This window comes from Pristiophorus japonicus, chromosome 7 (genome assembly GCF_044704955.1).
Source record: "Pristiophorus japonicus isolate sPriJap1 chromosome 7, sPriJap1.hap1, whole genome shotgun sequence".
Classification (NCBI taxonomy): Eukaryota; Metazoa; Chordata; class Chondrichthyes; family Pristiophoridae; genus Pristiophorus; species Pristiophorus japonicus.
This window is the reverse complement of record NC_091983.1, coordinates 92,214,453-92,238,339: the sequence shown is the minus strand read 5'-3', so window position 1 is coordinate 92,238,339 and position 23,887 is coordinate 92,214,453. Positions and strand designations below refer to the sequence as shown.

General features: G+C 43.8%; 1 protein-coding gene across 1 annotated transcript in view; it reads left to right on the top strand.

Moving 5' to 3' along the window:
• The window catches only part of hadhab (hydroxyacyl-CoA dehydrogenase trifunctional multienzyme complex subunit alpha b), a 105,568-nt gene that overhangs the window by 39,747 nt on the left and 41,934 nt on the right, over window positions 1-23,887 (top strand). The window contains exons 4-10 of the mRNA XM_070885137.1: window positions 1,035-1,168; window positions 4,410-4,548; window positions 10,359-10,478; window positions 11,246-11,348; window positions 13,474-13,596; window positions 23,072-23,190; window positions 23,290-23,346. Coding sequence (XP_070741238.1) covers window positions 1,035-1,168; window positions 4,410-4,548; window positions 10,359-10,478; window positions 11,246-11,348; window positions 13,474-13,596; window positions 23,072-23,190; window positions 23,290-23,346 — 795 coding nt within the window. The remainder of the gene's footprint in view (window positions 1-1,034; window positions 1,169-4,409; window positions 4,549-10,358; window positions 10,479-11,245; window positions 11,349-13,473; window positions 13,597-23,071; window positions 23,191-23,289; window positions 23,347-23,887) is intronic.

The window sequence follows — 23,887 nt, the reverse complement described above, 5'->3', positions numbered from 1 at the left end:
GCACCTGTGGTAAATGTGCCTCCTTTAAGATGAATACAGGGATTGGTGTTTATGGAGATATCTCTGATTCCTTCACTGCCTTTGAAAAGAGGACTGGTGAAGTGCATATTGGAAACTAGGGCTGGACTTTCGGGTTTTGCGATTTCGCCCGTTTCCGGGTGCAAATTGTGACAGAAATTTTTTTTTAGCGGCGGGTTAGCATGAGCGCCCGCGCAACCTTCGCCAAATGAAAGTTGCCTACGAGCATTAACGCTATCTCCGTCGTTGTGCAACAGATTTTGTGCACCAGGGCCAAAACTGCCCTGAAACAAATCGTCCCTTCTGCGCATGCGCAAATTTCTTTTTTGCCGCTGTTAGGCTGCAGCCTTCTAACGCACTGTACTTTAGAGAGCTGCATGTCTGGGCGATGTTCCCTGTAAACTCGGGTGGGGGGGGCGGGGGTGGGGTAAGACCTCCTCCCTATAACGTCTGCGATCTCTTCGATTACATTCAAAATGATCATCAATAAGCCTTGCAGCTCGACGCTGTATAAATATAGCAGCCAGGACTAATGACTGACCTAGTATAGCCCCCATCTTTTTAAAAAGTCCTTTAAAACAAACTATAAACTGACATAAATCTTCACTATGAAAAATGCAGCCGCCTTCTCCCAATCCTTTCATGCACTCAACTTCTCCTCCGTTTTAAAGATGGCGCCGGGTGCGTCCTGGATGCGACTGGTTTTTGCTGGCGGGTTCCCGGGCGGACGGTAAATCGGGCGATATGCTCGAAAGTTCCGCCCGGGGCATTAGCGCAGCTTTGACGTCATCCAAACGGTGAAAGCACTGGGCGAGCACTAATTTTTAGTGCCGCTGCCGAGAATTTCTGCCCGGGGGGGAAATGTTGTGCGCCTCATTTGCTTCCCCCAAAAAATCATTTTTGCGTCTGGCCCAGGCGCTAAACTGGGCGCAATGAGCCAAAAATCCAGCCCCACGGATTGAGATTTTCAGAAAAATAATGTAACTTGTAATTTGTTTCCTTTTGATCCTGTATAGGTTAACACCCTATCTCAACAGCTGCAGTCAGAGTTTATTGCGGTGATGAATGAAGTCTGGGCAAATGATGCTGTTAGAAGTGCTGTTCTTATCTCATCAAAACCAGGCTCCTTCATTGCTGGTGCTGACATCAAGTAGGTTGCATTTTTAAATAAAGTTCCAGACATCTGTTTCTGTATAAAATGTACTTTTAAGATGAAAAGTGATTGTAACTGATTCTCTCATTTTAAAGGGGATGCAGGAAGAGAGAGGGTTTCACATTCACAGGCCTTTGAAGGTGACAGGATAAGTTGTTAAGGCTGTTTTTTTTTTAAAGCATACAGGACTTTATAAATCGAGGCATAGTGCAAAAGCAGAGACGTTATGTTTTAAAAAAAAATTACTGGTTAGGCCTCAGCTGGAATATTGTATCCAATTCTGGGCACCACACTTTAGGAAGGATGTCAAGGCCTTAGAAAGAGGCTGCAGAGGAGCTTTACTGAAACGGTACCAGGGATGAGGGACTTCAATTATAGACTGGTGAAGCTGGGATTGTTCTCTTTAGAGCAGAGCAGGTTACAGGGAGATTTAATAGAGGTGTTCAAAATTACAAAGGATTTTGATAGAGCAGATGGGGAGAAATTGTTTCCACTGGCAAGAAGGTTAATCAGAGAGCACAGATTTAAGATAATTTGTAAAATATGAGAAACGTAATTATACAACAAGTTGTTATGTTCTGGAATGCATTGCCTGAAAGGGTACAGAAAGCAGATTCAACAGTAACCTTCAAAAGGAGTTGGATAGGAAAGGAAATACTTGCAGGGCTGTGGGATAGTTTTTTTTTCAGTTCCTCCCTGCCCCCGCCCCCTCCCCCCCCGGTTGATCGTGTTTGGTCTTTTTAACCTGGTGACTATGCCCCTTTTCCACCAGTTAAAACTTCAAAGTGTGCGTGAAACTTACTTGAACCTTTCCTGGCAGGCTTAACCAGTAAGGCAATCTTCAAGGGAAGGATAACTTTGCTTGATGCACAATTTTACAAATCAGATTTCGGAGCAAAATCCAAGAAGTAGCAGAAGATTTGCCGAGCTAATCAGGAGAGCAACATGAACCTGGATTAAACCGTTACTTGTTCACACGTTGAAAGAAACTTTGTAGTTCCTTATTTGATCAGAATAAGAATATTGTAATTTTGTAAATGTTTATTAGGTTACCTTTCCAATGAGAGCAAGCCCAACTTATTTAATGCCTTTTCCTTATGCTTCTGTATGACCCCCTGAGGTGTTTCTCTACGTAAAAGATGCTGTATTAATGCAAGTTATTACTAATGATTCAGAGATCTGATATCATCTTTGTTATCCAGATAGGCCAGCTTATTACAAGGTTAACAATACTGCACTCTCTCGCGGGTAATAGTGTTCTTATGGTACAGTGACCAATATTAGGCACAATGCTTAAAATAGAGTACAGGTGGAACGCCTAGAATCCGGAACCTTGGGACCGAGGCCGTTCCTGATTTTCCGGACTTTGGAACATCTTTCTGACATCACGAATCCGGAAACGCCCAAGCCCAGGTTCGGGTATTTCCGGATTTCGGAATGTCAGAAAGGGGGCGGGGGGGATGCTCGCCGAGGAGCTGTTCGGGCTGCCAGTCCCGCCGATGAGGTCGTCGGTCGGGGCCCAGCCGCCAAGGAGCTGTTCGGATGGGGCCGAGCTGCCGCCGAGGAGGTGGTGTCCGGGCAGGGCCCCCGCCGAGGAGGAGCTGGTCGGGCGTGGTCCTCGCCGCGGAGGAGGAGCTGGTCGGGCATGGTCCCCGCCGCAGAGGAGGTGGTGTCCGGGCGGGCCCCCGCCGAGGAGGAGCTGGTCAGGCGGGCCCCCGCCACGAAGGATGTGTTCAGGCAGGCTGGCGAGGAGGCCCTGAGGTAAGGGCAGCGGCGGTGAGGCAAGGCCCGAGGTCAGGCAGCGGCGGGACCTCGCGGTCGGCGGCTCTGGATTCCGGAACATTTTACGGATTCCGGATGACCCTGCCACCAATCGGTCCGGATTCCGGAACTCCGGATTGTGGACGCTGCACCTGTATAACATTACTGTTTTTAGTTGCATTCTATCTCTTGGTTCCTTGTTTGTCTCTTTCATTACAGCCATAGAGAAGGATGATTTATTTGAGCCATTGTTAGTTTAGATCTCTTGAATATTTAGATGCTTTAAGCTCATTGTAATGTTTTTAAATTGAAAGGGGGCAGTGTAGAAGTAGGTGCACCCCATAGTGCTAAACTTATGTCCCCAATGCCATTTTTTGTTATTTCATTGTAGTAGTACCATCCAGCAGCTTGCGACCCATTTTGGACCTCATGTTGTGTAAATTCATTCGAAAAGAGAAGTAGAGTGTCACTACTGCATGTCACAAAGCAATATGTCTGGGTGATGTGCAGATAGATTTCAAATATGTATACTTTCCATTCCAGGTCTTTTCATTATAACTACTTAAATAAGTTAAACAAAGCTACAAGTGCTGTATCTAAATGGTGTGAGAAATGAAACACATGATATTTATCTGGCCCATTAGTGCAAGCTGACTCATCAATAACTTTCCTTTTGTCGTAAGGTCAGGAGTAGGTAGGAATTCTAGTGTTCAGCATTTACAGCTGCTCTAATAATCAGGCAGCCCATGCCAGTTAATGGCAAAATCTAGACAAATAGATAGTATTCATGTCACATAAATGGCAGTTTATGACCATCTCCAACAAGAAACTGCCCAACCATTTCCCCCAACCTTGAACAGCACCATCATCACTGAGCCCTGCACCATCAGCATCCTGGGGGTCACTATTGCCCAGAAGTTTAACTGTATCAGCCACATCAACACTGTTGCAATAAGAGCAGTGCAGAGGCTGCGTATTCTGTTACGAATGGCTCACCTCCTGACCCCCTCCCCGCAATGCCTCTTCACCATCTTCATGTCAAAAGTGTGATGGAATACTCATCAAGTTAGGCACCGCTGTAATATTTGAACTCAACACCATACAGGACCGAGCAGTCCGTTTGATCAGCATCCCTGCCACACTTATTCACCCCTCCACTACAATATAAAGTGGCTACAGTATGTACTGCAGCCAAGTTTACTTTGACTATCTCCCAGCCCCAAGATCTCTCTTACCAAGAAGGAGAAATGGCGACGTGATGGGAATTACATGACTTCCAAGTTGCACATCGTCCTAACTGTTCCTTCACCACTGCTGAGTCAAGTTTCTGGAATTCCTTAACATGGGAACACCATCAGCCCAAGGGCTGCAGTGGCTGCAGCATTGCTATATCCTGACAACACCAGAAAAGGTGTTTTGGAAAGGAGCTATGTCAGCATTAAACATAATCATGTATGAACTTTATATTTATTTACAGTATGATAGAGGAATGTAAAACTGTTGAAGAAGTGACACAGTTATCTGAGGAGGGACAGAAAATGTTTGAGAAGATTGAAAGATCCGCCAAACCTATTGTAGCTGCTATCAGTGGTTCCTGCCTTGGAGGTGGTCTTGAGGTATGGAATGTGATCCAATTTGTTACGTGTAACCTATCACATTGCAGAAAAACTTGCAGCAAGAGCTTGAAGCTGACAACCAGCATATCTTAAATGCTGAACAACTTGTTTTTAATTCTTCGGTTTGACCTCAGTGGGTGTCTTTGGGTTTGTCTTACCTGGTACTTTGATCACTTCAACATTGTTAATAATTTGTCAGGATCAACTACTTTTCACAATCTTGAAAGTATCAGGTAAGTTGCTGTGAGGTCTTTTTTCTGAAGGGAATAAGACAAACTTCCTTGATCTTTCCTCAAGTCTGCTAGCTGGACTTATCTTGCTTGTTTCCTGCAAATGGGCAATTATATCCTTCCTATTAATTAAATAACATGCAATTTCCAAATTGAGACTGACCAACACCTTGAACAGCAACAATATGTAATTCTCTTCAAGGAGTTTTTACATTGGTGCTTGTTTAGTTCAGATCAATTGGTATACATGTGCTGACTTTATGCATTTCCAATGCTAAAACTGCAACAACATTGTCGACTCTATCCTGCTGGTAATGCAACCAAGTACCTTGTATATTTTGTTTTCCTGGAGTCTAACAGGCAGTTGAGAGATTCATAGATGTACCCATAATAAACCCTAAAACACCCTTGTTCAATACATTGTATAACTCTCATGCAACACAGACAGGAAGTCTTGATTTCATGCTCCCATATTAATTATTTTGGTTATTCACATGATGAAATTGTGTCTTCCACCGCTCCCATCTCGTCTATAAGATCCAAATCCTTTTGAATATAGTTGCATTGTTCCTATTTGCTCTGCATCGTACAACAAAAATATATCCCCGTCAGAAGGAAAGACTGTAAGAGAAGGGATAACCATCCGTGGCTAACTAAGGAAATAGGGGAGGGTATCAAATTGAAAACAAAGGCATACAATGTGGCGAAGACTAGTGGGAGGCCAGAGGATTGGGAAATTTTTAAAAGCCAGCAAAGAACGATTAAAAAAATAATAGAGAGAGAAGCTGGAGTATCAGAGTAAACTAGCAAGAAATATAAAAACAGATAGTAAGAGTTTCTACAGGTACATAAAAAGAAAAAGAATGGCCAAAATAAATGTTGGTCCCCTGAAGGATGAGACTGGAGAATTAATAATGGAAAACAGGGAAATGGCAGAGACGTTGAACAAATATTTTGTATCGGTTTTCACGGTAGAAGACATTAAAAACATCCCAATAGTGGATAATCAAGGGGCTATAGGGAGGGAGGAACTAAAAACAATCACTAAAGAAGTAGTACTAGGTAAAATAATGGGACTAAAGGCGGACAAGACCCCTGGACCTGATGCCTTACATCCTAGGGTCTTCAGAGAAGTGGCTGCAGAAATAGTGGATGCATTGGTTGTAATCTACCAAAATTCCCTGGATTCTGGGGTGGTCCCAGCAGATTGGAAACCGCAAATGTAATGTCCCTATTTTAAAAAGTAGGCAGATTAAAAAGCAGTGAACTATAGACCAGTTAGCCTAACATCTGTCGTTGGGAAAATGCTGGAGTCCATTACTAAGGGACATTTGGAAAAGCATGATTCAATCAAGCAGCGTCAGCATGGTTTTATGAAAGGGAAATCATGTTAGATAAATTTGCTGGAGTTCATTGAGGATGTAATGAGCAGGGTGGATAAAGGGGAACCAGTGGATGTGGTGTAATTGGATTTCCAGAAGGCATTCAATAAGGTGCCACACAAAAGGTTACTGCACAATATAAAAGTTCACGGGTTGGGGGCATGGATAGAGGATTGGCTAACGAACAGAAAACAGAGTCGGGAGAAATGGGTCATTTTCCGGTTGGCAAACAGTGACTAGTGGGGTGCCGCAGGGATCGGTGCTGGGTCCTCAACTATTTACAATCTATATTAATGATTTGGATGAAGGGACTGAGTGTAATGTAGCCAAGTTTGCTGATGATACAAAGATGGGTGGGAAAGCAAATTGTGAGGAGGACACAAAAATCTGCAAAAGGATATGTGAGTGGGCAAAAATTTGGCAGATGGAGTATAATGTGGGAAAATGTGAGATTATCCACTTTGGCAGAAAAAATAAAAAAGCAAATTCTAATTTAAATGGAGAAAAATTGCCAAGTGCTGCAATACAGAGAGACCTGGGGGTCCATGTGCATGAAACACAAAACGTTAGTATGCAGTTACAGCAAGTAATCAGGAAGGCAAATGGAATGTTGGCCTTTATAAAAGCAGAAGTCCTGCTACAACTGTACAAGGTATTGGTGAGGCCACACCTAGAGTACTGCATACAGTTTTGGTCTCTGTATTTAAGGAAGGATATACTTGCATTGGAGGCTGTTCAGAGAAGGTTCACCAGGTTGATTCCGGAGATGACGGGGTTGCCTTATTAAGATAGGTTGAGTAGGCTAGGCCTATACGCATTGGAGTTCAGTAGAATGAGAGGTGATTTTATCGAAACATATAAGATAATGAGGGGGCTCGACAAGGTGGATGCAGAAAGGATGTTTCCAGTCATAGGGGAAACTAAAACTAGGGGACATAGTCTTAGAATAAGGGGCCGCCCATTTAAAACTGAGTTGAGGAGAAATTTCTTCTGAGGGTTGTAAATCTATGGAATTCTCTGCCCCAAAGAGCTGTGGAGACTGTGTCATTGAATATATTTAAGGCGGAGATAGAGGGGAGCGGGCAGTGAAGTGAAACTGAGTCCGGAGAAGGCTCAGGAATGGCGGAGCAGGCTCGAGGGGCCAAATGGCCTACTCCTGCTCCTATTTCAGATGTTCTTATGTACTCCAGATATACCTTGTACATACGAGGGCAACATCTTTTGATTTGTGCTCTATCACTCTGCTAATGCCTTTTTACTCCATTACGCACCTGATTAATGGTTTTATAAATGTATCCAAAAAATCCTAGTTCTACTTCTTGTTAGTGCCATGTACCACTGTTCCATATAAAACATAGTGTCCCAGAAATCCAGATCGGCTGCTTCCCGCAGGCGTTCGGGTAAAAAAAACTTTTTAAAAAAATGCGCACTTACCTTATTCTGCTGCACTCACGCGAGTCCCCGGTCCTGAGGCCTCCTCTGACTGCACGTGCACGTCTGGACATGTGTAAGCCTGGAGCTGGAGTCACATGGCTCTGGGCAGCCAATCAGGTATAGTATTGTTCTCATTCATAATGGGAACTCAGTAAGTTGGAGTTTTCATTATTATGAATGAGAAACACACTCAGTACGGACCCAGGAGGTCGGAATATCTGCCCTATTAAAATTTGTCCTGAGTGAACTGCATCAGCCACCTAGGAAGCAGTTACCTAAAAGTTCTGAATCCCTTGGAATTGAATTGCTTTCTTTCTGCCTTCCCCTTCCTCCTATTTTGGTATCATAATTTGCTTATAACTTTGTTCCAGCTAATATATCAAATGACATAGATTTCAAAACAGTCCCCTGTTAATTGTAACATCTTTTCAGTGTGAAAAATGGCCATAATGCAAAGCTATATTTTCTGTTGCTAAGCCACCAATTTACATGTCAAATTTCACTTTTAAAACATAGGATTTTGTATGAGTGTTATGGGATCAAATTCTGCCTATTCCTGTCTATTTTTCTATTTATAAAAAAAACTCCAGTCCAGTGGCATACTTGATCTGACTTTTTGTGACTTTACCTGGGCCATGAATTGCTGTTATGGCATCATGTTTGCACCTGTAATTCTTTTTTTTTTTACTTAGCAATTTGATGATTCAATAGATCATGTTTTGAAGCCCTCTCTCAGAACTTGAATAATTGAATGCCTTGTTCTATACCTCGCTATTTTGAAGCAATCCTGCTTCATTTCCAGTTTAGGTACTGAAGAAGTACGATTTTTAATTAAGTCATCTTCTATGCATTAAAAAAAGACTCGCATGCAGTGACCGTTTGCATTCAATTTCTTGTAATTTTCCTATCAGAAAGACAATATGATGAATGTAATCCGGCTTGATGTGAATTATGGTTTATGTGCCATCTATACTACTGTCTAAAATACACACAATGGAATGGATTTTCTTGCTTTCACTATTTACTGTTCTGAATTGTAATAATTTTTAGAATAGAAAGTTGATGAGATTTACTATTTTATATGCAATATCATAAAAACTGCTTAATCTGAAACGTTAGGTTAAAACCTCACCATTTCACCTTTGATACTTGGTTTGAATCAAACCCAGACTTTTGCACTGGTTTTCATGGTTAAAACACATAATTTATGGCACAATACAAGAAGCTTTAATCTAATCTGTATTCCACATGGGAAAGCTTGATACAGGTGCAGCATCGAGAATCCGGAACCCTCTGGACCGAGGCTATTCTGGATTCCGGGCTTTTCCAGATTTTCGATCTTCAGGTTCGGGTACTTCCAGATTTCGGAACGTCAGAAAGGGGGAGGCGGGAGGTCCCCGCCGAGGAGCTGTTCGGCCATCCGGCTCCGCGTGCCGAGGAGCTGTTCGGGCGGGCCTGCCATCGTAAAGGAGGTGTTCAGGCCAGCCCACCGTCGAGGAGGTGTTCGGGCCTGCCACGATGGAGCTGTTCGGGCAGGCCTGCCACCGTAAAGGAGGTGTTCAGGCGGGCCCACCGTGAAGGAGGTGTTCAGGCCAGCCCACCGCCGAGAAGGTGTTTGGGCCAGCCCCGCTGCCATGGAGGAGGTATTCAGGCAGCCCCGCCGCTGTCGTGGAGGTGTTCGGGCCGGCCCGCCGAGGAGGAGCTGTTCGAGCCGCCCCACCGCCGAGGAGGAGGTGTTCCGGCCAGGGGCGTGGTCCAAGGTAAGGGCAGCGGCAGGGCCCCGAGGTCGCCGGGTCCGGATTCCGGAACATTTTACGGATTCTGGACAACCCTGCCACCAATCGGTCCAGAGTTCGGATTCTGGAACTCTGGATTTTAATGCTGCACCTGTATCACCATTTATTTTGGAGGTGGGGAAACAGGCAAAAACAGATAACCCTCATTACCATGCCTCTATAAGCTAAACAATTGAAGGTGAGTGCTTAGATTCCCCATTATATTACTGAAGAATTGTGATTGCTTTCAGCTATATAATTGCATTAGGACACTTAACTTGAGTACAGGGGCAGGGAGGTGTTGCAACAGTTGTACAGGGCCTTGGTGAGGCCACACCTGGAGTATTGTGTACAGTTTTGGTCTCCTAACTTGAGGAAGGACATTCTTGCTATTGAGGGAGTGCAGCGAAGATTCACCAGACTGATTCCCGGGATGGTGGGACTGACCTATCAAGAAAGACTGGATCAACTGGGCTTGTATTCACTGGAGTTCAGAAGAATGAGAGGGGACCTCATAGAAATGTTTAAAATTCTGATGGGTTTAGACAGGTTAGATGCAGGAAGAATGTTCCCAATGTTGGGGAAGTCCAGAACCAGGGGTCACAGTCTAAGGATAACGGGTAAGCCATTTAGGACCGAGATGAGGAGAAACTTCTTCACCCAGAGAGTGGTGAACCTGTGGAATTCTCTACCACAGAAAGTAGTTGAGGCCAATTCACTAAATATATTCAAAAGGGAGTTAGATGAAGTCCTTACTACTCGGGGGATCAAGGGGTATGGCGAGAAAGCAGGAATGGGGTACTGAAGTTTCATGTTCAGCCATGAACTCATTGAATGGCGGTGCAGGCTAGAAGGGCTGAATGGCCTGCTCCTGCACCTATTTTCTATGTTTCACTGTAGGCAAAAGTTCTATTAGGTAACTTAATTTAAAAAGTTTAATTATTTTTGTACATCTGTCACAGAATCTAAATTATTAAATGTGTTTACAGGTCGCCATTGCCTGCCAATACAGGATAGCAACAAAGGACAGAAAGACAGTACTGGGCACTCCAGAGGTCATGCTTGGTTTACTGCCAGGAGCTGGTGGCACTCAGAGGCTGCCAAAGATGGTAATTAACTTTTAATATGTAAATTCAATTACAATATAAACTGATATTGCTGATCTTAGTTGCCAAATTTATGCTAGAATTCATACAAGAGCACCTGAGTATAGGTAACATAACGTTGAGAAAAATACTGATGGGCCAAATGGCCTGTTGCTGTGCTGGAGCATTGTATAATTTTTCTCATACCTATTAGACACCATTGTGGAGATGCCTCAGAAAATGTTTTGTTAAACAGTTGAAATTACAACTAACAAAAAACACTTTTAGGCTGATCAACTTTCCAAAAAATATATATAAAAAAACAAAAGTTTATTTTAGAGATTGTCGAAGTGTAAACCCTTTTAAAACACTGGTCACAATACATACATGCATATCAAAAGAAGTTAGGAAAGAGATTGCAGAGGCACGATTACACACATATATATAACAATTCATTATAAAAGAGAATATAAGATAGTCACTAATAAATCCAAAAGGGAGTTGAGGCAAAACTTTTTTTCCCCCAAAGAGCGGTGAGAATGTTGAACTTGCTACCACAAGGAGTAGTTGAGGCAAATAGCTTAGATGTATTTAAGGGGAAGCTAGATAGGTACGCAAGGAAGAATGGAATTCGAGGAGATGCTGATGGGGTGGATGAAGTAGGTGGGAAGATGCCCGTGTGGAACATAAACACCGGCATTGACCAATTGGGCTGCATGGCCTGTTTCTGTGCTGTTCACTTGGTGTAACTCGATGTCCTAATTTTTTTTTTTAAACTGGTTTATTATCAGATTGGTCTTCCTAATTCTCTTGATGTCATGTTGACTGGGAAAAACATTCGTGCTGATAAAGCCAAGAAGATGGGTTTGGTTGACCAGTTAGTTTCTCCCCTTGGTAAGCTTCTACTTTCAAAACATCTGAGCAATAGTTACTCGTAGTTAGCAACAGTAAATATATTGGCTTGCTCATTGATTACTTTGCTTGTCCTGAACCAGGTTTGATTATTCTGAAGCGCCATTTGTATTCGATATATACGTATCTACAATGCTTAGTTTCTTGCATACAAAAGTAAACAAACTATTTACAATCTATATTAATGACTTCGATGAAGGGACCGAGTGTAATGTAGCCAAGTTTGCTGATGATACAAAGATGAGTGGGAAAGCAAATTGTGAGGGGGACACAAAATCTGCAAAGGAATATCGACAGGCTAAGAGAGTGGGCAAAAATTTGGCAGATGGAGTATAAAGTGGGAAAATGTGAGCTTCTCCACTTTGGCAGAAACAATAGAAAAGCAAATTATAATTTAAGATGAAGAAAAATTGCCAAGTGCTGCAGTACAGAGAGATCTGGGGGTCCTTGTGCATGAAACACAAAAAGTTAGTATGCAGGTACAGCAAGTAATCAAGAAGGCAAATGGAATGTTGGCCTTTATTGCAAGGGGGATAGAATATAAAAGCAGAGAAGTCCTGCTACAACTGTACAGGGTATTGGTGAGGCCACACCTAGAGTACTGCGTAGTTTTGGTCTCCGTATTTAAGGAAGGATATACTTGCATTGGAGGCTGTTCAGAGAAGGTTCACTCGGTTGATTCCGGAGATGAGGGGGTTGACTTATGAGTAGGTTGAGCCTATACGCATTGGAGTTCAGAAGAATGAGAGGTGATCTTATCAAAACATATAAGCTAATGAGGGGGCTCGACAAGGTGGATGCAGAGAGGATATTTCCACTCATAGGGGAAACTAAAACTAGGGGACATAGTCTCAGAATAAGGGGCCGCCCATTTAATACTGAGATGAGGAATTTCTTCTCTGAGAGGGTTGTAAATCTGTGAAATTCTCTGCCCCAGAGAATATATTTAAGGTGGAGATAGACAAGAGTTTTGAGCGATAAGGGAGTGAAGGGTTATGGGGAGCGGACAGGGAAGTGGAGCTGAGTCCATGATCAGATCTTATTAAATGGCGGAGCAGGCTCGAGGGCCCAAATGGCCTACTACTGCTCCTATTTCTTATATTCTTATTTACATAGTGTATATCTTATCACTGTGAACATTTATACGACATTTACTGATGATTTTGTACAATAATTTGGCACTGCATTATTCATTGTGATTATATATTACATAATGGTGTTTTAAAATGTCCTTGAAGTGCCTTGCATCTAAAACTAACTTTCTTGCAAAATCAAATGTGGTCACGCTGTTGTATGATGAGCAAACCAAAGCCACTTAAAATTGACTAAGTTAACAATGGAGCTTGAAAAAGTTTGAAGAGTTTTTAAAAACAAATGTCATTGTCCCCAAAACATTGTCTTTGTGAACAATTCATAGAAACATAGAAAATAGGTGCAGGAGTAGGCCATTTGGCCCTTCGAGCCTGCACCACCATTCAATAAGATCATGGCTGATCATTCACCTCAGTACCCCTTTCCTGCTTTCTTTCCCTACCCCTTGATCCCTTTAGCCGTAAGGGCCATATCTAACTCCCTCTTGAATATATCCAACGAACTGGCATCAACAACTCTCTGCGTTGGAGAATTCCATAGGTTAACAACTCTGAGTGAAGAAGTTTCTCCTCATCTCAGTCCTAAATGACTTACCCTTTATCCTTAGACTGCGTCCCCTGGTTCTAGACTTCCCCAACATCGGAAACATTCTTCCCGCATCTAACCTGTCCAGTCCCGTCAGAATTTTATATATTTCTATGAAATCCCCTCTCATCCTTCTAAACTCCAGTGAAAGCAAGCCCAGTCGATCCAGTCTCTCCTCATATGTCAGTCCTTCCATCCCGGGAATCAGTCTGGTGAACCTTCGCTGCACTCCCTGGACATGTTCGGCCCCATGGAGATGGAGGATTCTTCAGCCATGTCCCAATGTTGAAGGAGCACTATTAAAATGTGTTGGCAGAAAGACTGTCTATGTTCTATAGTGAGTTTAGCTTTTGATGGTTTCATGCATTGATAAATAAGTGAATAATTTCCTGAAATTGAGCAATGTGCAGTATTTTGTAAATTTTTATAGGACCTGGCCTCAAGAATGCAGAAGAGAGGACAATGGAATACTTGGAAGAGGTGGCAATTCATTGTGCCAGAGGAATAGCAAATAAGCAAATTTCTCTTAAGAGGGAAAAGAAACTCATTGACAGTAAGTACTTGCAACTGATAAGTAATATAATTTGCTGTGTGCCTAATCGAGTTTTGTTAATTTATGCTGAGGTAACTGATTTCTACATACTCTCTAATGCTAAGTTTAACAAGCACCTATAAACTTTTTCTGGCATGAAAAATTGAGTGCTTTACTACAAGTGTACGGCTGGGCCCTGGTACAGCAGAGGAGTGGGAAGATCGTAGCAGATTTGCAACGAGTGATCGGGGAGGAGGAGTGATGAGGCATCGTGGCTGAGATTTGGTGGGTGACCGTGATGGAGGTTCGGCACATGTTTGGTGCGGAGGTGTGGCGAGAAACATAGAAAATAGATGGAGGAGTAGGCCATTCGGCCCTTAGCGCCTACACCACCATTCAATAAGATCATGGCTGATCATTCACCTCAGTACCCCTTTCCTGCTTTATCTCCATACTCCTTGATCCCTTTAGCCGTAAGGGCCATATCCAACTCCCTCTTAAATATATCTAATGAACTGGCATCAACAACTCTCTGTGGAAGAGAATTCCACAGGTTAACAACTCTCTGAGTGAAGAAGTTTCTCCTCATCTCGGTCTTAAATGGCTTACCCCTTATCCTTCGACTGTGACCCCTGGTTCTGGACTCCCTCCAACATCGGGAACATTCTTCCTGCATCTAACCTGTCCAGTCCCGTCAGAATGTTATATGTTTCTATGAGATCCCCTCATACTTCTAAAATCCAGTGAATACAGGTCCAGTCTATCCAGTCTCTCCTCATATGTCAGTCCTGCCATCCCGGCAATCAGTCCGGTGAACCTTCGCTGCACTCCCTCGATTAAAAGAACATCCTTCCTCCGATTAGGAGACCAAAACTGAACACAATATTCCAGGTGAGGCTTCACCAAGGTCCTGTACAGCTGCAGCGAGACCTCACTGCTCCTATACTCAAATCCCCTAGCTATGAAGGCCAACATGCAATTTGCCTTCTTCACTGCCTGCTGCACCTGCATGCCAGCCTTCAATGACTGATGTACCATGATACCCAGGTCTCGTTGCACCTCCCCTTTTCCTAATCTGCCGCCATTCAGATAATATTCTGCCTTCATGTTTTTGCCACCAAAGTGGATAACCTCACATTTATCCATATTATACTGCATCTGCCATGAATTTGCCCACTCACCTAACCTGTCCAATTCACCCTGCAGCCTCTTAGCATCCTCCTCAGAGCTCACACTGCCACCCAGCTTAGTATCTTCTGCAAACTTGGAGATATTACTCTCAATTCCTTCATCTAAATCATTGATGTATATTGTAAATAGCTGGGGTCCAAGCACTGAGCCCTGCGGCACCCCACTAGTCACTGCCTGCCATTCTAAAAAGGACCCGTTTATCCCGACTCTCTGCTTCCTGTCTGCCAAATAGTTCTCTATCCATGTCAATACATTACCCCCAATACCATGTGCTTTAATTTTGCACACCAATCTCTTGTGTGGGACCTTGTCAAAAGCCTTTTGAAAGTCAAAATACACCACATCCACTGGTTCTCCCTTGTCCATTCTAATTACATCCTCAAAAAATTCTAGAAGATTTGTCAAGCATGATTTCCCTTTCATAAATCCATGCTGACTTGGACCGATCCTGTCACTGCTTTCCAAATGCGCTGCTATTTCATCTTTAATAATTGATTCCAACATTTTCCCCAACTACTGATGTCAGGCTAACCAGTCTATACTTACCTGTTTTCTCTCTCCCTCCTTTCTTAAAAAGTGGTCTTACATTAGCTACTCTCCAATCCATAAGAACTGTTGGAAAATGATCACCAATGCATCCACTATTTCTAGGGCCACTTCGTTAAGTACTCTGGAAAGCAGAATATCAGGCCCTGGGGATTTATCGGCCTTCAATCCCATCAATTTCCCTAACACAATTTCCTGACTAATAAAGATTTCCTTCAGTTCCTCCTTCTCACGAGACCCTCGGTCCCCTAGCATTTCCGGAAGGTTATTTGTGCCTTCCTTCGTGAAGGCGGAACCAAAGTATTTGTTCAATTGGTCTGCCATTTCTTTGTTCCCCATTATAAATTCACCTGAATCTGACTGCAAGGGACCTACCTTTGTTTTCACTAATCTTTTTCTCTTCACATATCTATAGAAGCTTTTGCAGTCAGTTTTTATGTTCCAGCAAGCTTCCTCTCATACTCTATTTTCTCCCTCCTAATTAAACCCTTTGTCGTCCTCTTCTGTATTACAAAATTTGCCCAGTCCTCAGGTTTGCTGTTTTTTCTGGCCAATTTATATGCCTCTTCCTTGGATTTAACACCATCCTTAATTTTTCTTGCTAGCCACGGTTGAGCCACCTTCCCCGTTTTATTTTTACTCCAGACAGGGATGTACAATTGTTGATGTTCACCAATGTGATCTTTAAATGTTTGCCATTGCCTATCCACCGTCAACCCTTTAAGTATCATTCGCCAGTCTATTCTAGCCAATTCACGTCTCGTACCATCGAAGTTACCTTTCCTTAAGTTCAGGACCCTAGTCTCTGAATTAACTGTGTCACTCTCCATCTTAATAAAAAATTCTGCTATATTATGCTCACTCTTCCCCAAGGGGCCTCGCACAACAAGATTGCTAATTAGTCCTTTCTCGTTACACATCACCCAGTCTAGGATGGCCAGCCCTCTAGTTGGTTCCTCGACATATTGGTCTAGAAAACCATCCCGAATACACTCCAGGAAATCCTCCTCCACCGTACTGCTACCAGTTTGGTTAACCCAGTTTCTATGTAGATTAAAATCACTCATGATAACTGCTGTACCTTTATTGCATGCATCCCTAATTTCTTGTTTAATGCTGTCCCGAACCCCTCTACTACTGTTTGGTGGTCTGTACCCAACTCTCTCTAGCGTTTTTTCTGCCCTTTGGTATTCCGCAGCTCTACCCATACAGATTCCACATCATCCAAGCTAATGTCCTTCCTTACTATTGCGTTAATTTCTTTTCTAACCAGCAATGCTACCCCACCTCCTTTTCCTTTCTGTCTATCCTTCCTGAATGTTGAATACCCCTGGATGTTGAGTTCCCAGCCTTGGTCACCCTGGAGCCATGTCTCCGTAATCCCAATTATATCATACTCGTTAATAGCTGCCTGCGCAGTTAATTCGTCCACCTTATTATGAATACTCCTCGCATTGAGGCACAAAGCCTTCAGGCTTGTCTTTTTAACACACTTTGTCCCTTTCAACTTTTGCTGTAATGTGGCCCTTTTTGATTTTTGCCTTGGGTTTCTCTGCCCTCCACTTTTACTTTTCTTCTTTCTGTCTTTTGCTTCTGCCCCATTTTACTTCCCTCTGTCTCCCTGCATAGATTCCCACCCTCCTGCTATATTAGTTTAACCCCTCCCCAACAGCACTAGCAAACACTCCCCTAGGACATTGGTTCCGGTCCTGCCCAGGTGCAGACTGTCTGGTTTGTACTGGTCCCACCTCCCCCAGAACCGGTTCCAATGTCCCAGGAATTTTAATCCCTCCCTCCTGCACCACTCCTCAAGCAACGTATTCATCTGAGCTATCCTGCGATTCCTACTCTTGACTAGCATGTGGCATTGGTAGCAATCCTGAGATTACTACCTTTGAGGTCTTGCTTTTTAATTTAACTCCTAGCTCCCTAAATTCAGCGTGTAGGACTTCATCCCATTTTTTACCTATATCGCTGGTACCTATATGCACCACGATAACTGGCTGTTCACCCTCCCTCTCCAAAATGTCCTGCAGCCGCTCCCAGACATCCTTGACCCTTGCACCAGGGAGGCAACATACCATCCTGGAGTCTCGATTGCGGCCGCAGAAACGCCTATCTATTCCTCTTACAATAGAATCCCCTACCATAGAAACATAGAAAATAGGTGCAGGAGTAGGCCATTCGACCCTTCGAACCTGCACCACCATTCGATAAAATCGTGACTGATCACTCCCTCAGCACCCCCCTCCTGCTTTCTCTCCACACCCCATACCACTATAGCTCTCCCACTCTTCTTCCTGCCCTCCTGTGCAGCAGAGCCACCCATGGTGCCATGAACTTGGCTGCTGCTGCCTTCTCCTGATGAGTCATCCCCCCCAACAGTACCCAAAATGGCATATCTGTTTTGGAGGGGGATGACCGCAGGGGACCTCTGCACTACCTTCCTTCTTCTGCTCTTCCTGCTGGTCACCCATTCCCTATCTGCCTGAGTAACCCTTGTCTGCGGTGTGACCAACTCACCAAACATGCTATTCACGACATCCTCAGCATCACAGATGCTCCAGAATGAATCCATGCGCAGCTCCAGTGCTGCAATGCGGTCTGTCAGGAGCTGCAGCAGAATACATTTCCTGCACATGTAGTCGTCAGGGACACCGGAAGCGTCCGAATTCTTACATAGCACAGGAGGAGCATGACACGTGTCTGGGCTCTCCTGCCATGACTTAACCGTTAGATTAACTTAATTTGGCAACAATGTCAGAGGTTACCTACTGATAAGGAAATAAAAGTAAGAAAAAAAGATTAAATACTCACCAATCCACCAGCAATCACTTACCCGCTTGGCTGTGACATCACCCTTTGATTTCTTTCTACTTCTTTGTTTACCTTCTGCCCCTGCACCAGCTAGCCTCCTCGATACCTCTCGAGCCTTTTATAGGCCTTCCATCTCATTGCTGCACCAACTCCCGAGAGATCGTGGTGGAGGTGCAGCGAATGTTTGTGGCAGAGGAGCGGCGAACGTTTGTGGTGGAGGAGCTGTGAGAGATCGTGGAGAATGTGCTGAAAATGAGGGTACAGGGCCCAGAAGAGCCGAGGGCGCAGGGGCAGTACGGGCCAGCCCACACTGCGATATGTGTACGCACTAGGTCTGTGCAGCAGAGCAGGTCTCCAGTCGTCCTGGTTAACCCTTGCCACTGGATAAAGGCCTAGCTCTGTCAAGCCCATGTGGTGGCTGATGTGCAACGATCACCACACGTTAAAAAAATCCATGCACCGGCATCTTTCACCCCCTCAATTGGAGTTCAGGACTGGAACATCGGGTCCTTCATTGAAACATCTGTGAACTTGGGTGGAAGCAAGTCATCCTCGTTTGAGGGACCGCCTGTGATGATGACAGGCAATTGTAATGTCTGTGATCTGGAATTCAGGATCTTGGGGTCAAGACACGATCTGTCCATGGAAACTTGTCCATGAAAGCTTGATTTTCTCAAACTAACACGACTTATAGCAAACTTTTAGAATAATTCTTCTTCGAGGCTTTAATCCTGTTTCTACACAAGCTCCCCTAAAGGCTGGCCTAGTGAGTCTTTCCAGTGAGAAGCTGAGCTGTAAAGACCAGGAAGGTAGGAGTTTTGATTCCTGTTCCGAGTTTAAAAAAATCTGTCAGTCTGGCAGTAGGGGTCTCCGCGTCACTGGGTTAGAATTGAGATGAAATTATTCAGGGTCCCCATCCTGATTACTATTCACCCTTGTTAGAAATGAGTGCATGTGGATATCCAGTCAGAACACTGACAGTTAGGCTTGGTTGTCATTTCCTTTTTCCCTTCTCCGGTCGAATCACCTGCCCAGATTTGCAAAATCACTGGCACTTAGATAGTTTACTATTTGTGCAGTTTTAATTGTTAGTATGTGTCATTAATAGAATATATATTGAATTGAGGATTATTTTATTTTATTCATTCTTCGGATGTGGGTGTAGCTAGCAAAGCCAGCATTTATTGCCCACCCCAAGATGCCCTTGAAAAGGTGGTGGTGGTGGACTTTCTTCTTGTATCTCTTCAGTCCGTGTGGTTAAAGTGCTCCCACAATGCTGTTAGGTACGGAGTTCTATGATTTTGACCCAGTGAAGGATCAGTGATATTTTTCTAAATCAGGATGGTGTGTGACTTGGAGGTGATGGTATTCCCATGCACCCAGTGTCCTTGTCCTTGTCCTTGTAGGCGATGGAGGCTGCAGCTTAGGGAGGTGTTGCTAAAGAAGCCTTGGTGAGTTATTGCAGTTTAGTATGTACATACTAAAGCCACAGTACATTAGTGGTGGTGGGGCGGGGGCGTGATTAGGCAAATTAAGTGGGATGTTTTATCCCAGATATATTTCATGGTTCTTTGAGAATTCTCTATTTATACTCAAAGATTGGCACCCCATCCACCACCTTAAACATTCACTCTCTCCACCACTGGCGCACCGTGGCTGCAGTGTATACCATCTACAAGGTGCATTGCAGCTTAAACAGCACCTCCCAAACCCATGATCTCTACTGCCTAGAAACACAAGGACAGTAGGCACATGGGAATACCAACCTCTCCAAGTCACACACTATCCCAACTTGGCCATATTATCATCGTTCCTTCATTATTGACGGGTCAAATTCTTGGAACTCCCGACCTAACAGCATTGTTGGGAACAACTTCAGACAGACTGCAATGGTTCAAGAAGGTGGCTCACCATCACTTCTCAAAGGCAATTAGGGACGTGCAATAAATGCTGGCCTTGCCAGCGAAGTCCACATCCTTTGAATAAACAAAAATGTCCACACTTGCAGTATATTCGTACATATGAATATACAAAAATGCGAACAGGAGAAGACCTGGTTCATCTAGCCTGTTCCATGCAGTTGTAATGTGTTATGCATCACAATATATCCATTTCCCCCCACCCCCCTTGAGTCATGTAATCTCCTACGAGAGGCCAATTAAAAGAGAAAATGGAAAATTCCTCTCCAATCTGCTTAGGTGGTTGAAACTAGTCCAGGAGATAAAATTGTCCCTGATTTACTGTACAGGATATCTACTTCTTTTAGGAGGTGATCTCCACCCAGCCAGAAACAGGTCCAGCTCTCATTTGAAGGAATGCAGCGAATCGGCATTCACCACACGAGCCAGCAATCTGTTCCACAGGTCCACTGTGCTCTGGAAAAAGAAGGACCTCTTAACATCTAAACTTATTCTGCCCTAACCTAACCTGAGAGTGTGACCCCTGGTCCTCCATAACCTATTTAATTGAAACAAACACAATTTAATCCCTTCATCCCCCAAGTCTGTGCTTCTGTAAAATATAGAGTTCTAGCTCTTTGAGTCTTTCTGAGTAACTAAGGTGTTTTAAACTGGGAATTAATCTTGTGGCTCTCCTCTGCACCCTTTCCAAAACTTTAATGAACCCCCCATCATATAATGAGACCAAACAGGGTACAGTATTCTAACTAAGGCCTAATTAAGGTCTTGTACAAGGTCAAAATGGTATACTTTGTTTTATATTAAATAGAAACCCATTTGCTTGTGATGCCTGTGACACACCACTGGAATTTTCCAATGTTCTGGCAAAAGAACCAGAAGTGGGATGAGGAGGTTTTTTGTACGCAGCGTGTTGTGTTCTTGAATGCACTGCTTGATAGAGATTCAATAATCTCCTTCAAAAGGGAATTGGATAAATACTTGAGGGGGAAAAAATTGCAGGCCTATGGGGAAAGACCATGGTAGTGGACTAAATGGATAGCTCTTGAACAGTGGGCTGAATGGCCTCCTTCTGTGCTGTATGCTTCTATGTTAATGTAATATGCTGAGATGCATGAAAAACAAAAACTGCTTTGAGTCTGCATGTAATGCCAGGCTATGGCCACCTGACAGTGGTGTAAAGCAGTTTTTAAAGCAAAGTTCCACTCTTGGAGCTCAAATTTGGCTCGTTTTTTTCGCCACACTTACGTGAGGTGTGCCGACTTTCCACGCTCAAAACGGCACCGAAAAGATATCGCCGTATTCTCCCGTTCTGTCGACTGTGCTTGGCGCGGCGTGGCAATTACAGTGGGGGGCGTAGCTAGGTCCCTGCGCTCAAGGTTTCGCGCATGCGCAGTAGCTCCTCTGTAGCGTGGGACCCGATGTCCCGCACCTATCCCAGGCCAAGTGGCATCACGACGCGCGCTGGGCTGCTGCACGTCAAGGAGAATCCCGCACCTATCCCCAGCCAAGTGGCCTCCCACACCGAGGTAGGATTTCAGTTTTGTTTTTTAATTATTGATAGTTGTGCTTTTTAACGAGGAGAGTTTTGATTGGGGGGGGGGGGGGTCGTGGGGGTGGGGGAGAGAGATAGATAGAGAGAGAGAGAGAGAGAGAAAGAAAGAGAAAGAGAGTTTTGATCGGGATGAGGTGGGGGGGGAGAGAGGAGAAGAGTTTTGATTTGGGGGCGGGGGGGGAAGGAATCAGCAGTCCTCAGAGAGAAGTCCACCAATCCCTCGGAGTTGACTCCTGCAGCTTCCATGTTCTGCGAGCCCAGCCTGCTGTGTGTTGTGTGTGGCCAATTACCTGTGCGCTCTCTCCCACCCGGGCCTCCCACCCGGGCTTCCCACCCACCTGCACCTATCCCCAATAGAGTGGCCTCTCGCACCGGCAGGCCAGCTGACTTCCCGGGCCCAGTTATGAAGGTAGGACTTGTTCTATTATTTATTTATTTATTTATTTATTGATGGTTTTTATGCTTCTTGAATGTTGTTGTGAAGGTGTTTAGTGCTTTGCAAGGTCCTCTCCGCTTCCCTCCGCTCCCCCCCCCCCCAAATCTCTGGCTTCCTGCGCTGATTTCTTACCTCTCCGCAAGAGTTTTCTGTGCGGCCACAAGTGGCCTCATACGCTGGCCTAAGTTAGTTTGCAGCAACTATTAGCTGTCCAAACTGGCTTAAATGGCAAAACAGGCGTAGGTGGCTGGTAACGCCCCCTTTTGGGGAAAAAAAATTAAACTAAATAAAATCCTAGCTAACTCACTTACACTGGCGCAAATTAAATGTGCAGAATGGGGATTTTTAAGATACTCCAGAAAAATCAAGTTGCTCCAAACAAAACTGAGTAACTCCTGGGCAAATTTGGGCTCCTTGTTTTGAGTTGTGTGAATTAAGTGACTTTTTATTTAAGTGCTTATTATAACATCTATAGTTTTAACTTCTATACCTTTCCAGTTTTTCCCTGGATTCCCAATGCTGCCATTTCGGCCCACTTTGGTTTCCCCACAGTTTTTTGAGCCTCAAGCTCTCTCCACCTCATACAAGCCTCAGAAATATACAGAGGCAACGAGTGAAGGGACACTATGGGGGCAGAGAGTGGAGGGGGAATGGTGACACGGGCAGGGAGAGAGCAGTACCCTACAGTCTATAATACTCGGCTCCTCTGCATTCGCCTCCCACATCCCTTCCTAGGCATTGCTCATGGGGTGGCAGAGTTTTCAGCATCTAGATCCAATCCCTTCGAACCCCTGTCCTAAATCTCTTTGCCTTACTACTTTGCTCCCCTCTTTTAATAGCCTCCCCATAACCTGCTTTCAGTTCACTCTTTAAATTCTACTGCTGCTTGGTCCATTTTTTTGTGAAGCACTTTGTGCTGTTTCCTATGTTAAAGGCGCTGCACAAATGCAGATTACAGAATGCCATGAAGGTTTGTATGCTGGGTAGTAAAAGGGAAATTTTATTTTCTAATATATTGTATAATTATTATTGCAGGATTACAATCATGGGTTTTGAAATTCCCTTTAATCAGGCAGCAGGTTTACAAAATGGTGGAAAAAAAGGTGATGGCGCAGACCAAGGGACTCTATCCTGCCCCACTGAAGATCATTGAGGTAATTATTGGAACCGTATTTCTTGAGGTTAATTAAGCTTAGATAAGTAAAAAAGTGTGAAATTCAAATTAGTGATTTAACATATTTGCTTCATTTAAGGTTGTGAAGACTGGATTGGAGCAGGGATCAGATGCTGGTTATCTGGCTGAATCACAAGTAAGATAAATATATTAAGTGTTTATATAAAATCATGAGATTCTGGGAAAAGTTAACTAGGGAGTAGATCTAAATTATACTCAAAGTCGCTGTGAGATACATTGGATAGGTGCTATGTAAGTGTTATGAAAATTAAATCCTAGGATTATTTTGAAGAAGAGAAGAAAATGAGTGCAAGGTTACTCAGAATGCCAATTATCTTTGTACCCTAACCAAAGCTTGGCTCTCTAACTTCAGTCTCTAAGGCTTTGCAAAGATTCTCCCTCTACTTGCCGCTCATCCCATTTCTCCATTGTCATCCTCACTCACATTTTGCCTTGCAGCACTAACTGGCCATATCCCTGAGTTAGGTCAGATATTACTACCTCAGCTTCAGTAGTGGGTTTTTCTGTTCACAATTGAAGGTTTTAATCCCCAATATAAATTTATGACTTAATTTGTACATAGTTTCATAGTATAAACAGAATTATTTAGCTTTAACTTAGCGATTGTAATAAATGTGCTACAAGTGTTCTAAACCTTATAACTGGTGACATGTAGC